The 14,578-nt window shown below is 45.9% G+C and overlaps 1 protein-coding gene across 2 annotated transcripts in view; it reads left to right on the forward strand.

The window, feature by feature from the left end:
• The window catches only part of tpk1 (thiamin pyrophosphokinase 1), a 68,375-nt gene that overhangs the window by 40,439 nt on the left and 13,358 nt on the right, over nucleotides 1–14,578 (forward strand). For both annotated transcript variants that reach the window (XM_041861646.2, XM_045210495.1), the window contains exons 7-8: nucleotides 643–789; nucleotides 14,059–14,170. In XM_041861646.2, coding sequence (XP_041717580.1) covers nucleotides 643–789; nucleotides 14,059–14,170 — 259 coding nt within the window. The remainder of the gene's footprint in view (nucleotides 1–642; nucleotides 790–14,058; nucleotides 14,171–14,578) is intronic.

Genomic DNA, 14,578 nt, shown 5'->3' on the forward strand with positions numbered 1-14,578 from the left:
TCAGTTTATTTGTGGCCAAAGGCATAGAAAGAAGATGTAAATAAAGACTATCACTGTCTCCAAGTCATTATCATATCTTAACTAGGGTCCAAGTGCCGTGGCGTCAGACAGTATGGAAGTGTTTGTGCTTATGGACTGCTATACGGAGTGCAATTCCACTGAGAGCAAATTAACTAGGACACTATGTTTATTTCCTCAATGTAAAATGGTTGCACACCATGAATTCTCCAAACTCTCTGCGACATTGTGTCCTTAGAACACTCTTGGGGAGAAGAAAGAGTGAAAGATAGGGCAGGCGAGACACAGAGGGGGAGAGCTAAACTGAAGAGAGAGACTGGGAAAATAGAGAGAGGAGGAGGGAGTAAAGGAGAGCGTGGGTACAGGGGGAGAGATGGGTATGAGGTCAGAAGAAAAGAGGGAAAGAGAGGGAGAGAGAGAAGTTTGGGTAAATTATAGTTATTACGATGGCTCTCCGGATGTTTGAAGTGAAGAAAAGAACTCAACCTTTCTGTCTGAAGGCTACATGTTTCTCCTTCCTGACTTAAATGGCACACTCACAGTTTGTAAGATGTTCTTAAGTGGTCTGAAGTTGTACCACCTGGTGGAGATGATGACAATTAATCTCTCTCTCCCCCTCCCCAGGTGGATACTATAGTGACTCTGGGGGGTCTGGCAGGAAGGTTTGACCAGACCATGGCTTCAGTAGAGACATTGTACCACGCCCTCAATATGACAGAACTACCTCTGGTGGTTCTACAGGGATGCAGTCTTGCCTACCTGCTTCGACCGGTAACTATACGCACACACGTTTGTTTTCAGTGGAGGAAAAAGTACTTGAATAAAAGTAAAGATACAGTGAGGGAAAAAAGTATTTGATCCCCTGCTGATTTTGTACGTTTGCCCACTGACAAAGAAATGATCAGTCCATAATTTTAATGGTAGGTTTATTTGAACAGTGAGAGACAGAATAACAAGAAAGAAATCCAGAAAAACACGTCAAAAATGAAATAAATTGATTTGCATTTTAATTAGGGAAATAAGTATTTGACCCCCTCTCAATCAGAAAGATTTCTGGCTCCCAGGTGTCTTTTATACAGGTAACGAGCTGAGATTAGGAGCACACTCTTAAAGGGAGTGCTCCTAATCTCAGTTTGTTACCTGTATAAAAGACACCTGTCCACAGAAGCAATCAATCAATCAGATTCCAAACTCTCCACCATGGCCAAGACCAAAGAGCTCTCCAAGGATGTCAGGGACAAGATTGTAGACCTACACAAGGCTGGAATGGGCTACAAGACCATCGCCAAGCAGCTTGGTGAGAAGGTGACAACAGTTGATGAGATTATTCGCAAATGGAAGAAACACAAAATAACTGTCAATCTTCCTCGGCCTGGGGCTCCATGCAAGGTCTCACCTCGTGGAGTTGCAATGATCATGAGAACGGTGAGGAATCAGCCCAGAACTACACAGGAGGATCGTGTCAATGATCTCAAGGCAGCTGGGACCATAATCACCAAGAAAACAATTGGTAACACACTATGCCGTGAAGGACTGAAATCCTGCAGCACCCGCAAGGTCCCCCTGCTCAAGAAAGCACATATACAGGGCCGTCTGAAGTTTGCCAATTAACATCTGAATGATTCAGAGGAGAACTGGGTGAAAGTGGTGTGGTCAGATGAGACCAAAATCGAGCTCTTTGGCATTAACTCAACTCGCCGTGTTTGGAGGAGGAGGAATGCTGCCTATGACCCCAAGAACACCATCCCCACCGTCAAACATGGAGGTGGAAACATTATGCTTTGGGGGTGTTTTTCTGCTATGGGGACAGGACAACTTCACCGCATCAAAGGGACGATGGACGGGGCCATGTACCGTCAAATCTTGGGTGAGAACCTCCTTCCCTCAGCCAGGGCATTGAAAATGGGTCGTGGATGGGTATTCCAGCATGACAATGACCCAAAACACACGGCCAAGGCAACAAAGGAGTGGCTCAAGAAGAAGCACATTAAGGTCCTGGAGTGGCCTAGCTAGTGTCATTTACATTTACGTCATTTAGCAGACGCTCTTATCCAGAGCGACTTACAAATTGGTGCATTCACCTTATAGCCAGTGGGATAACCACTTTACAATATTTTTTTTTTTTGGGGGTGGGGTAAGGGGGGGGGGTAGAAGGATTACTTTATTCTATCCCAGGTATTCCTTAAAGAGGTGGGGTTTCAAGTGTCTCCGGAAGGTGGTGAGTGACTCCGCTGTCCTGGCGTCGTGAGGGAGCTTGTTCCACCATTAGGGTGCCAGAGCAGCGAACTGTTTTGACTGGGCTGAGCGGGAACTGTGCTTCCGCAGAGGTAGGGGGGCCAGCAGGCCAGAGGTGGATGAACGCAATGCCCTCGTTTGGGTGTAGGGACTGATCAGAGCCTGAAGGTACGGAGGTGCCGTTCCCCTCACAGCTCCGTAGGCAAGCACCATGGTCTTGTAGCAGATGCGAGTTTCAACTGGAAGCCAGTGGAGTGTGCGGAGGAGCGGGGTGACATGAGAGAACTTGGTTGAACACCAGACGGGCTGCGGCATTCTGGATGAGTTGTAGGGGTTTAATGGCACAGGCAGGGAGCCCAGCCAACAGCGAGTTGCAGTAATCCAGACGGGAGATGACAAGTGCCTGGATTAGGACCTGTGCCGCTTCCTGTGTAAGGCAGGGTCGTACTCTCCGAATGTTGTAGAGCATGAACCTACAGGATCGGGTCACCGCCTTGATGTTAGCGGAGAACGACAGGGTGTTGTCCAGGGTCACGCCAAGGCTCTTTGCACTCTGGGAGGAGGACACAACGGAGTTGTCAACCGTGATGGCGAGATCATGGAACGGGCAGTCCTTCCCCGGGAGGAAGAGCAGCTCTGTCTTGCTGAGGTTCAGCTTGAGGTGGTGATCCGTCATCCACACTGATATGTCTGCCAGACATGCAGAGATGCGATTCGCCACCTGGTTATCAGAAGGGGGAAAGGAGAAGATTAGTTGTGTGTCGTCTGCGTAGCAATGATAGGAGAGGCCATGTGAGGATATGACAGAGCCAATTGACTTGGTGTATAGCGAGAATAGGAGAGGGCCTAGAACTGAGCCCTGGGGGACACCAGTGGTGAGAGCACGTGGTGCGGAGACAGATTCTCGCCACGCCACTTAGTAGGAGTGACCTGTCAGGTAGGACGCAATCCAAGAGTGAGCCGCGCAGGAGATGCCCAACTTGGAGAGGGTGGAGAGGAGGATCTGATGGTTCACAGTATCAAAGGCAGCAGACAGGTCTAGAAGGACAAGAGCAGAGGAGAGAGAGTTAGCTTTAGCAGTGCGGAGAGCCTCCGTGACACAGAGAAGAGCAGTCTCAGTTGAATGACCAGTCTTGAAACCTGACTGGTTTGGATCAAGAAGGTCATTCTGAGAGAGATAGCAAGAGAGTTGGCTAAAGACGGCGCGCTCAAGAGTTTTGGAGAGAAAAGAAAGAAGGGATACTGGTCTGTAGCTGTTGACATCGGAGGGATCGAGTGTAGGTTTTTTGAGAAGGGGTGCAACTCTCGCTCTCTTGAAGACGGAAGGGACATAGCCAGCGGTCATGGATGAGTTGATGAGCGAGGTGAGGTAAGGGAGAAGGTCTCCGGAAATGGTCTGGAGAAGAGAGGAGGGGATAGTGTCAAGCGGGCAGGTTGTTGGGCGGCCGGCCGTCACAAGTCGCAAGATTTCATCTGGAGAGAGAGGGGAGAAAGAAGTCAAAGCATAGGGTAGGGCAGTGTGAGCAGGACCAGCGGTGTCATTTGACTTAAAAAACGAGGATCAGATGTCGTCAACCTTCTTTTCAAAATTGTTGACGAAGTCATCCACAGAGAGGGAGGAGGGGGGAGGGGGAGGAGGATTCAGCAGGGAGGAGAAGGTGGCAAAGAGCTTCCAATGGTTAGAGGCAGATGCTTGGAATTTAGAGTGGTAGAAAGTGGCTTTAGCAGCAGAAACAGAGGAAGAAAATGTAGAGAGGAGGGAGTGAAAAGATGCCGGGTCCGCAGGGAGTCTAGTTTTCCTCCATTTCCGCTCGGCTGCCCGGAGCCCTGTTCTGTGAGCTCGCAATGAGTCGTCAAGCCACGGAGCAGGAGGGGAGGACCGAGCCGGCCGGGAGGATAGGGGACATAGAGAGTCAAAGGATGCAGAAAGGGAGGAGAGGAAGGTTGAGGAGGCAGAATCAGGAGATTGGAGGGAGAAGGATTGAGCAGAGGGAAGATATGATAGGATGGAAGAGGAGAGAGTAGCGGGAGAGAGAGAGAGCGAAGGTTGCGACGGCGCATTACCATCTGAGTAGAGGCAGAGTGAGTAGTGTTGGAGGAGAGCGAGAGAGAAAAGGATACAAAGTAGTGGTCGGAGACATGGAGGGGAGTTGCAGTGAGATTAGTAGAAGAACAGCATCTAGTAAAGATGAGGTCAAGCGTATTGCCTGCCTTGTGCGTAGGGGGGGAGGGTGAGGTCAAAAGAGGAGAGGAGTGGAAAGAAGGAGTCAGAGAGAAATTAGTCAAAGGCAGACGTAGGGAGGTTAAAGTCACCCAGAACTGTGAGGGGTGAGCCATCCTCAGGAAAGGAACTTATCAAGGCGTCAAGCTCATTGATGAACTCTCCAAGGGAACCTGGAGGGCGATAAATGATAAGGATGTTAAGCTTGAATGGGCTAGTGACTGTGACAGCATGGAATTCAAATGAGGAGATAGACAGATGGGTCAGGGGAAAAAGAGAGAATGTCAACTTGGGAGAGAGGATTCCTGTGCCACCACCCCGCTGACCAGATGCTCTCGGGGTATTGGAGAACACATGGTCAGACGAGGAGAGAGCAGTAGGAGTAGCAGTGTTTTTAGTGTAATCCATGTTTCCTTCAGCGCCAAGAAGTTGAGGGACTGGAGGGTAGCATAGGCTGAGATGAACTCTGCCTTGTTGGCCGCAGAACGGCAGTTCCAGAGGCTGCCAGAGACCTGGAACTCCACGTGGGTCGTGCGTGCAGGGACCACCAGGTTAGAGAGGCAGCAGCCACGCGGTGTGAGGCGTTTGTATAGCCTGTGCGGAGAGGAGAGAACAAGGATAGACAGACGCATAGTTGACAGGCTACAGAAAATGGCTACAATAATGCAAAGGAGATCGGAATGAAATGAACTAAACATCTGGGAAAGCAAGAGAGCGGGGCCTCCCTCACTTACGTTTCACTGAAACACCCAAATATAACTCTCCCAACTTCCACCTCAGAAACTATAATTGTTGTAAACTACAGCGGTTCAATGTTTTCTAGGAATAGACTAACTTAGTTTATTCAGCTAGCTAACTTGGTACAGTATTCTTCCGTGAAAACCGTCCAGGGCACCTAGTCCTATGACACCATAGCCAACTAGCATGCCAGCCTCCAACAACACGGTTTAGCACCAATACTCGGCCACAACAAACCACCAGTGTGTCAACACGCCAAGCAGATCATTCGTGTCCGTGTCTAACATTGTGGGTTAGTCCCAACAGCTTGAGAGAGTCCGTCGTCAACTTATTCAGCCAGTTAGTTAGCTAGAATAGTTAGCATACTAGCTAGCCATTGCTTTCTGCCAACGAAAAAAACCCTCCTCCCATGGCACGAACACACAGAGAGAGCCAAGCTAACGTTAACTAGTCACCCATGTCCCGAATTCCCTTGAACGACTCTGGTTACCAGTATGTAAAAACAAAACACAAATGTAGGTTATAACTTACCCCTAGCAGCTACTGTTAGCTAGCCAAGTGCAAAGCTAGCCACTGAATCGACTCAGCCAGTTCGCGTCTGTTCGCTAGGTCGTTCCAGCTATTGTTTAGTAGCTATCCAGGTAGCAACAAGCTAGCTACATTTCGAGCACAGTAGCTACTAACTACCTAACGTTAACGCTTCAGACAATGAGGTTAGAAAAACAGCTGAATGGTAGGCAGCTAGCTGGCGTAATTACAGGTACTCTTAAGCGTGAAACAACTATCCCACAGTTGCTAATAGTTACCAGTAGCTACCCGCTAGCTAGTCCAGGTAGTGGGTTAGCTAGCCTCGTGCTTCACCGGGCTCAGCCGAATACAATACTTACCTACAATGATTACATACAATAACCTACGATAAATACAATAACCTACGATAACTACCTACAATACCTAACTACAATCTAAATACATAGTTTAAGCTTTACTCAACACCATATAAGCCATATAAGCCAAGCTTACCTCCCGCCAGAGAGAGACACAACCTCACCTGACGACTTAACATATATCCATTCTATCCATATTTGGATAGAACTCAACTGACCCCTGTGGCTAAGGTCTCCAGACCTTAATCCCATAGAAAATCTGTGGAGGGAGCTGAAGGTTCGAGTTGCCAAACGTCAGCCTCAAAACCTTAATGACTTGGAGAAGATCTGCAACGAGGAGTGGAACAAAATCCCTCCTGAGATGTGTGCAAACCTGGTGGCCAACTACAAGAAACGTCTGACCTCTGTGATTGCCAACAAGGGTTTTGCCACCAAGTACTAAGTCATGTTTTGCAGAGGGGTCAAATACTTATTTCCCTCATTAAAATGCAAATCAATTTATAACATTTTTGACATGCGTTTTTCTGGATTTATTTGTTGTTATTCTGTCTCTCACTGTTCAAATAAACCTACCATTAAAATTATAGACTGATCATGTCTTTGTCAGTGGGCAAACGTACAAAATCAGCAGGGGATCAAATACTTTTTTCCCTCACTGTACCTTAATAGAAAATGACTCAAGTAAAAGTGAAAGTCACCCAGTAAAATACTACTTGAGTAAAAGTCTAAAAGTATTTGCTTTAAAATATACTTAAGTATCAAAAGTAAAAGTATAAATCATTTCAAATTTCTTATATTAAGCAAACCAGTTGGCAAGATTTTATTTTGTATTATATTTACGGATAGCCGGGGCACACTCCAACACAAACCCAGCATTTGTGTTTAGTGAGTACGCCAGATCAGAGACAGTATGACCAGGGATGTTGTCTTGATAAGTGTGTGAATTGGACCATTTTCCTGTCCTGCTAAGCATTCAAAATGTAACGAGTACTTTTGGGTGTCAGGGAAAATGTATGGAGTAAAAAGTACATTATTTTCTTTAGGAATGTAGTGAAGTAAAAGATGTAAGAAATATAAATAGTAAAGTAAATTACACATACCTCCAAAAATTACTTAAGTAGTACTTTCAAGTATTTTTACTTAAGTACTTTACACCACTGTTTGTTTTACTATACTTGTCAGGACACACACACAGTCAAGAGACTACAAAACATTTTAGTTACAAATATTAGTATAAGGGTCCTTGACAAGGTTGTGTTGACCTTTGTGTTAAACCACGTACGTTCAGTCAGTTCATTACATCAGGACTGCAGTGACAAACCAGCTTGATTAAGTGTGTGTGTGTGTGCGTGCGCGTCTCTCAGAGGAGTTCGATTAATTGGAGGTATGTAGGAATGAAGCAGCAAATGACAACATGTCTTTAATAATGACAAACAACAAAGAGAGAGAGAGAGACAGGGGAAGAGGAGAGAAATATTGAGAGGGGAGAGAGAGGGGAGAGAGAGAGGGGAGAGACATGGAAGAGGAGAGAAAGATGAGGAGGGAAAGAGAGAGAGAGGGGAGAGAGAGAGAGAGAGAGAGGTGGTCCTCTGTAGCTCAGCTGGTAGAGCACGGCGCTTGTAACGCCAAGGTAGTGGGTTCGATCCCCGGGACCACCCATACACAAAAAAAATGTATGCACGCATGACTGTAAGTCGCTTTGGATAACAGTGTCTGCTAAATGGCATATTATATTATTATTATTATAGAGAGAGAGGGGAGAGACAGGGAAGAGGAGAGAAAGATGAGGAGGGAGAGAGAGGGGAGGGGGAGAGGAGAGAAAGATGCAGAGGGGAGGGATAGTGAGAGGGAGAGAGAGAGAAGGGGAAGAGGAGAGAAAGATGGAGAGGGGAGGGAAAGAGATGTGTGGGTGAGTGTGTGTATCTGCATGCGTGCATGTCTGTGCATGCGCGCGTTCTACAAATGAGATTGCAGGTATTTGGTTAGAAAATACTGTATATGCTTGTTTACAATGACCTTTTAGTAGGGCATGTCAGGAGCGGAGGTGATTTACATGATGGAGGATTGTACTGTGGTGAACTCCAGCTGCTGTAGGGATGAACATGGACGGATACAGACAGACCCAGTAGACGGATGACTTTGACATTCTAAGTTTTATAGAACAATATAATGGAATGAAGAATACAGATACTCTAGATGTCCTTGACAAAAATAACTGCAACATTTCAAGGCACTTAATCCAAATTGAGTTTTGAAAACTCCAGCTTTCATAAAGGCTTTTCAGAATAAAGGTTTTTCAATTAAATCCCATCATGAGATTGTGCATAATAGAGTTGCTTATGTGCATTGCTGTGAGGCTAAGGTCTGTCTCTTTCTCTATCTATCTCTCTCTACCTTTTTCTGTCCCTCCATCTCTCATTAAAGTATGTGTGGGCTGAGTCTCAGGTGGGAGAAAGTTGTATTAGGGATGATTCTACATCTCAGAGGCGTTCTATGATCACTGGTATTTATAAACCAAACAACATAAAGCTGCTTAGAACACACGCACACACACACCCCGAGGCGAGATTAACACAACAGCAAGAGCTGGAGATTATTCTGTCTCTGAGTTTCCTTCCTTCAGGAGTTGAGAACTTTCCCTCTCTTTCTCCCTCTGGCTGCTGTCTTTCCACTGCAAAGGAGGAAAGAGATCCGCCATTTTAGCTATCATCATTTCAGAAAGAGTTGTTCAGCTTCAAACTTTTCTCTTTGGGGCCTTTGCTAACTTTCCTTGAGTGCACTGACTACACACACTGTCATTGTTGAACGGTAGTCACTTTGTGGTTTTGAGGTATTTGTCGCTAGCAGGTCTTATCATGTGACATCACATCCAAAATTATTGGCACCCCTGATAAAGATGAGCAAAAAAGACTATAAAATAAATATATACAAATACTGAGCTATATTTTATGCTAAAATAAATGGGGAAATTATATTATTTTAGACTAATAAAATTGCTCTGAGAAAAATATTTTGTTTAACAATTAATACAAATAAATACAAATAAGATACGTGTCAAAATGATTGGCACCCCTGTTTTCAATCCATTGTGGACCCTCCCCTTGCGAGGATAACAGAACATAGCCTTTTTCTATAATGTTTTATGAGATTGAATTACACATTGGGAGGTATCTTAGACCATTCCTCCATACATAATCTTTCCGGAATCTTGATATCCTTCGGTCTGCGCTTATGGACTGCCTTCTTTAATTCAAACCACAGGTTTTCAATGGGGTTCAAGTCCAGAGACGGAGATGGCCATTGCAAAATGTTGATTTTGGGTCAATTAACCATTTCTTTGTGGATTTTGATGTGTGCCTTGGGTCATTGTCTTGCTGAAAGATCCAATCCACTTGGGGCCAAGTTTCAGCCTCCTGGCAGAGGCAACCAGGTTTTTGATTAAAATGTCCTGATACTTGGTAGAGTTCATGATGCTGTTGATCTTAAGCAGGGGGCCCAATGACCAGTGGAAGCAAAACAGCCCCATAACATCAAAGATCCACCACCATATTTTACAGTAGGTATGAGGTTATTTTCTGCATAAGCATCCTTCTTTCGAGGCCAAACCCACCACTGGTTTGCGTGGCCAAAGAGCTCTATTTACGTCTCATCTGACCATAGCACCTGGTTCCAATCCAAGTGCCAATGCCGTTTAGCAAACTCCAGGCATTTACATTTGTTAGTTGCTCTCAATAAAGGCTTTTTTTTATGGCAACCCTTCCTAATAGCCTGTTGGCATGGAGGTGGCGTCTAGCATGGAGGTGGTAGTTTCCAGTAATATACCCTCTCTTTGCAACCCTACGGATGACAAATGGATTTTACATGCGTGTTACCTAATTTTTATACCCAAGTGAAACAGGAAGCCATGAAAGGCCACAATTCAGTTCCTTCAACTGAGATTAATTTTTAAAAGTTGAAAGTGAATTCAAATCAAATCAAATCAAATCAAATTTTATTGGTCACATGCGCCGAATACAACAGGTGCAGACATTACAGTGAAATGCTTACTTACAGCCCTTAACCAACAGTGCATTTATTTTAAACAAAAAAGTAAGAATAAAACAACAACAAAAAAGTGTTGAGAAAAAAAGAGCAGAAGTAAAAATAAAGTGACAGTAGGGAGGCTATATATACAATAGAATAAAGTGACAGTAGGGAGGCTATATATACAGGGGGGTACCGTTGCATAGTCAATGTGCGGGGGGCACCGGCTAGTTGAGGTAATTGAGGTAATATGTACATGTGGGTAGAGTTAAAGTGACTATGCATAAATACTTAACAGAGTAGCAGCAGCGTAAAAAGTATGGGGTGGGGGGGCAGTGCAAATAGTCCGGGTAGCCATGATTAGCTGTTCAGGAGTCTTATGGCTTGGGGGTAGAAGCTGTTGAGAAGTCTTTGGACCTAGACTTGGCACTCCGGTACCGCTTGCCGTGCGGTAGCAGAGAGAACAGTCTATGACTAGGGTGACTGGAGTCTTTGACAATTTGAGGGCCTTCCTCTGACACCGCCTGGTATAGAGGTCCTGGATGGCAGGGAGCTTTGCCCCTGTGATGTACTGGGCCGTACGCACTACCCTCTGTAGTGCCTTGCGGTCAGAGGCCAAGCAGTTGCCATACCAGGCGGTGATGCAACCAGTCAGGATGCTCTCGATGGTGCAGCTGTAGAATTTTTTGAGGATCTGAGGACCCATGCCAAATCTTTTTAGTCTCCTGAGGGGGAATAGGCTTTGTCGTGCCCTCTTCACGACTGTCTTGGTGTGTTTGGACCATGATAGTTCGTTGGTGATGTGGACACCAAGGAACTTGAAGCTCTCAACCTGTTCCACTACAGCCCCGTCGATGAGAATGGGGGCGTGCTCAGTCCTCTTTTTTTCCTGTAGTCCACAATCATCTCCTTTGTCTTGGTCACGTTGAGGGAGAGGTTGTTGTCCTGGCACCACACGGCCAGATCTCTGACCTCCTCCCTATAGGCTGTCTCATCGTTGTCGGTGATCAGGCCTACCACTGTTGTGTCGTCGGCAAACTTAATGATGGTGTTGGAGTCGTGCCTGGCCATGCAGTCATGGGTGAACAGAGAGTACAGGAGGGGACTGAGCACGCACCCCCGAGGGGCCCCCGTGTTGAGGATCAGTGTGGCAGATGTGTTGTTACCTACCCTTACCACCTGGGGGCGGCCCGTCAGGAAGTCCAGGATCCAGTTGCAGAGGGAGGTGTTTAGTCCCAGGATCCTTAGCTTAGTGATGAGCTTTGAGGGCACTATGGTGTTGAATGCTGAGCTGTAGTCAATGAATAGCATTCTCACGTAGGTGTTCCTCTTGTCCAGGTGGGAAAGGGCAGTGTGGAGTGCGATAGAGATTGCATCATCTGTGGATCTGTTGGGGCGGTATGCAAATTGGAGTGGGTCTAGGGTTTCTGGGATTATGCTGTTGATGTGAGCCATGACCAGTCTTTCAAAGCACTTCATGGCTACAGACGTCAGTGCCACGGGTCGGTAGTCATTTAGGCAGGTTATCTTAGAGTTCTTGGGCACGGGGACTATGGTGGTCTGCTTGAAACATGTTGGTATTACAGACTCAGTCAGGGACATGTTGAAAATGTCAGTGAAGACACTTGCCAGTTGGTCAGCACATGCTCGGAGTACACGTCCTGGTAATCCGTCTGGCCCTGCGGCCTTGTGAATGTTGACCTGCTTAAAAGTCTTACTCACATCGGCTACGGAGAGCGTGATCACATAGTCGTCCGGAACAGCTGGTGCTCTCATGCATGCTTCAGTGTTGCTTGCCTCGAAGCGAGCATAGAAGTGGTTTAGCTCGTCTGGTAGGCTTGTGTCACTGGGCAGCTCGCGGCTGTGCTTCCCTTTGTAGTCTGTAATAGTTTTCAAGCCCTGCCACATCCGACGAGCGTCAGAGCCAGTGTAGTATGATTCAATCTTAGACCTGTATTGACTCTTTGCCTGTTTGATGGTTCGTCGGAGGTCATAGCGGGATTTCTTATAAGCGTCCGGGTTAGAGTCCCGTTCCTTGAAAGCGGCAGCTCTACCCTTTAGCTCAGTGCGGATGTTTCCTGTAATCCATGGCTTCTGGTTGGGGTATGTACGTACGGTCACTGTGGGGACGACATCATCGATGCACTTATTGATGAAGCCAGTGACTGATGTGGTGTACTCCTCAATGCTGTCTGAAGAATCCCGGAACATGTTCCAGTCTGTGCTAGCAAAACAGTCCTGTAGCTTAGCATCTGCGTCATCTGACCACTTTTTTATTAGCCGAATCACTGGTGCTTCCTGCTTCAGTTTTTGCTTATAAGCAGGAATCAGGAGGATAGAGTTATGGTCAGATTTGCCAAATGGAGGGCGAGGGAGAGCTTTGTATGCGTCTCTGTGTGTGGAGTAAAGGTGGTCTAGAGTTTTTTCCCCTCTGGTTGCACATTTAACATGCTGGTAGAAATTAGGTAGAACGGATTTAAGTTTCCCTGCATTAAAGTCCCCTGCTACTAGGAGCGCTGCATCTGGATGAGCGTTTTCCTGTTGATTAATGGCCTTGTACAACTCATTCAGTGCAATCTTAATGCCAGCATTGGTTTGTGGTGGTAAATAGACAGCTATGAAAAATATAGATGAAAACTCTCTTGGTAAATAGTGTGGTCTGCAGCTTATCATAAGATACTCTACCTCAGGCGAGCAAAACCTTGAGACTTCCTTAGTATTTGATTTGGTGCACCAGCTGTTGTTTACAAATATACAGAGACCGCCACCCCTCGTCTTACCCGAGTCTGCCGTTCTGTCCTGCCGATGTAGCGTATAGCCTGCTAGCTGAATGTTATCATTGTCGTCGTTCAGCCACGACTCCGTGAAACATAAGATATTACAGTTTTTAATGTCCCGTTGGTAGGATAACCGTAATCTTAAATCGTCCATTTTATTCTCCAAAGCTTGAACGTTGGCTAATAGGATTGATGGGAGAGGCAGTTTACTCGTTCGCCGTCGGATCCTTACAAGGCACCCGGATCTGCGTCCACGATATCTCCGTCTCTTCCTCACGCAAATGACGGGGATCTGGGCCTTGTCGGGAGTCTGTAGAATATCCTTCGCGAACGCCTCGTTGAAGAAAAAGTGTTCGTCCAACGCGAGGTGAGTAATCGCTGTCCTGATATCCAGAAGCTCTCTTTGGTTATAAGAGACGATGGCAGAAACATTATGTACAAAATAAATTACAAATAACGCGGAAAAACACACATAATAGTACAATTGGTTAGAGGGCTGTAAAACGGCAGCCATCTTCTTCCGGCGCTGTTCTTATTCAGATTGTTGTTTGATTTTATATATAAGATTTGTTAGGGGTGCCAATCATTTTGACGTCTATCTTTTTAAGATTGTGTTTTACTTGTTAAACAAAATCTGTTTCTCTGAGCAATTGTATTAGTATAAAATAATATAATATCTTTGAGCATATAATATAGCTCAGTATTTGTATTATTTATGTTAGTCTTTTTTGCTCATTTTTATCAAGGGAGCTAATCATTTCAGATGTGACTGTAGATGGAAATTGTCAGCACTACAACAGTATTAGATCCAGAGTTATTCTGGAAGCTCATTCTGTGTGTGTGTGTGTGGGTGTGTGTGTATGTGTGTTAATGCGTCATTTCTCCTCCCTAGTGTGTGTTCTGACAGTAAAGTGCTAATTGTAATTATCAGGTTTTAATTGTGATTTTTTAACTGAACATTACAAATGTGAGATTCTGACGAAGGCTGGTAAAGAGCACCGTGTGTATGTGTGTGTGTGTGTGTGTCAAACAGAAGTCAAACTTTACGGTAAACAGGAAAGAAACACTTCTGGTTTGTAGTTAGTTTTGTATGTTTTTTGTCGTTGCTGCTGATAGCGGTCTCCCTTTTCTCTCTGTGTGTCTGTGTTTGTGTGTGTTTTAGGGCAGGAGACACAGGTTGGGAGTGAATACAGGACTGGAGGGAAAATGGTGCAGTCTAATACCTATAGGAGGACCATGCAGAACACACACCACTGGACTCAAATGGAACCTGGGTGAGCACACAGACACACACAGACAGACAAACACAGACAGACACAGACACAGACACACACACAGAGACACACACACACACAGAGACACAAAGACACACACGAGCACTCCTCTTTCCCTGCTCTTTGTTTGCACAATCACACACACCCTGTCTGTCCCCCTGTGGTTTGTCCCAGTCCTAGGCCCAGTGGCCAGCTGTGTTCTTAATGAGTTGGCTCAGACCACTGCACCACCGGTACAGGGCGGGACCTCAACAATCTGTTGGTTGTATAACTCAGTGTCAAGGGGAATCCAGGCAGGAGGTGTGTGTGTGTGTGTCTGTGTCTGTGTCTGTGTGTCTGTGTGCAGGTGCGTGCGTGCGCTTGTTGGCTCCTGGCCTGTGAATGTGTGTGTGTTACTTCCCAGTCAAC

This window comes from Coregonus clupeaformis, chromosome 34 (assembly GCF_020615455.1).
Source record: "Coregonus clupeaformis isolate EN_2021a chromosome 34, ASM2061545v1, whole genome shotgun sequence".
Taxonomy (NCBI): Eukaryota; Metazoa; Chordata; class Actinopteri; order Salmoniformes; family Salmonidae; genus Coregonus; species Coregonus clupeaformis.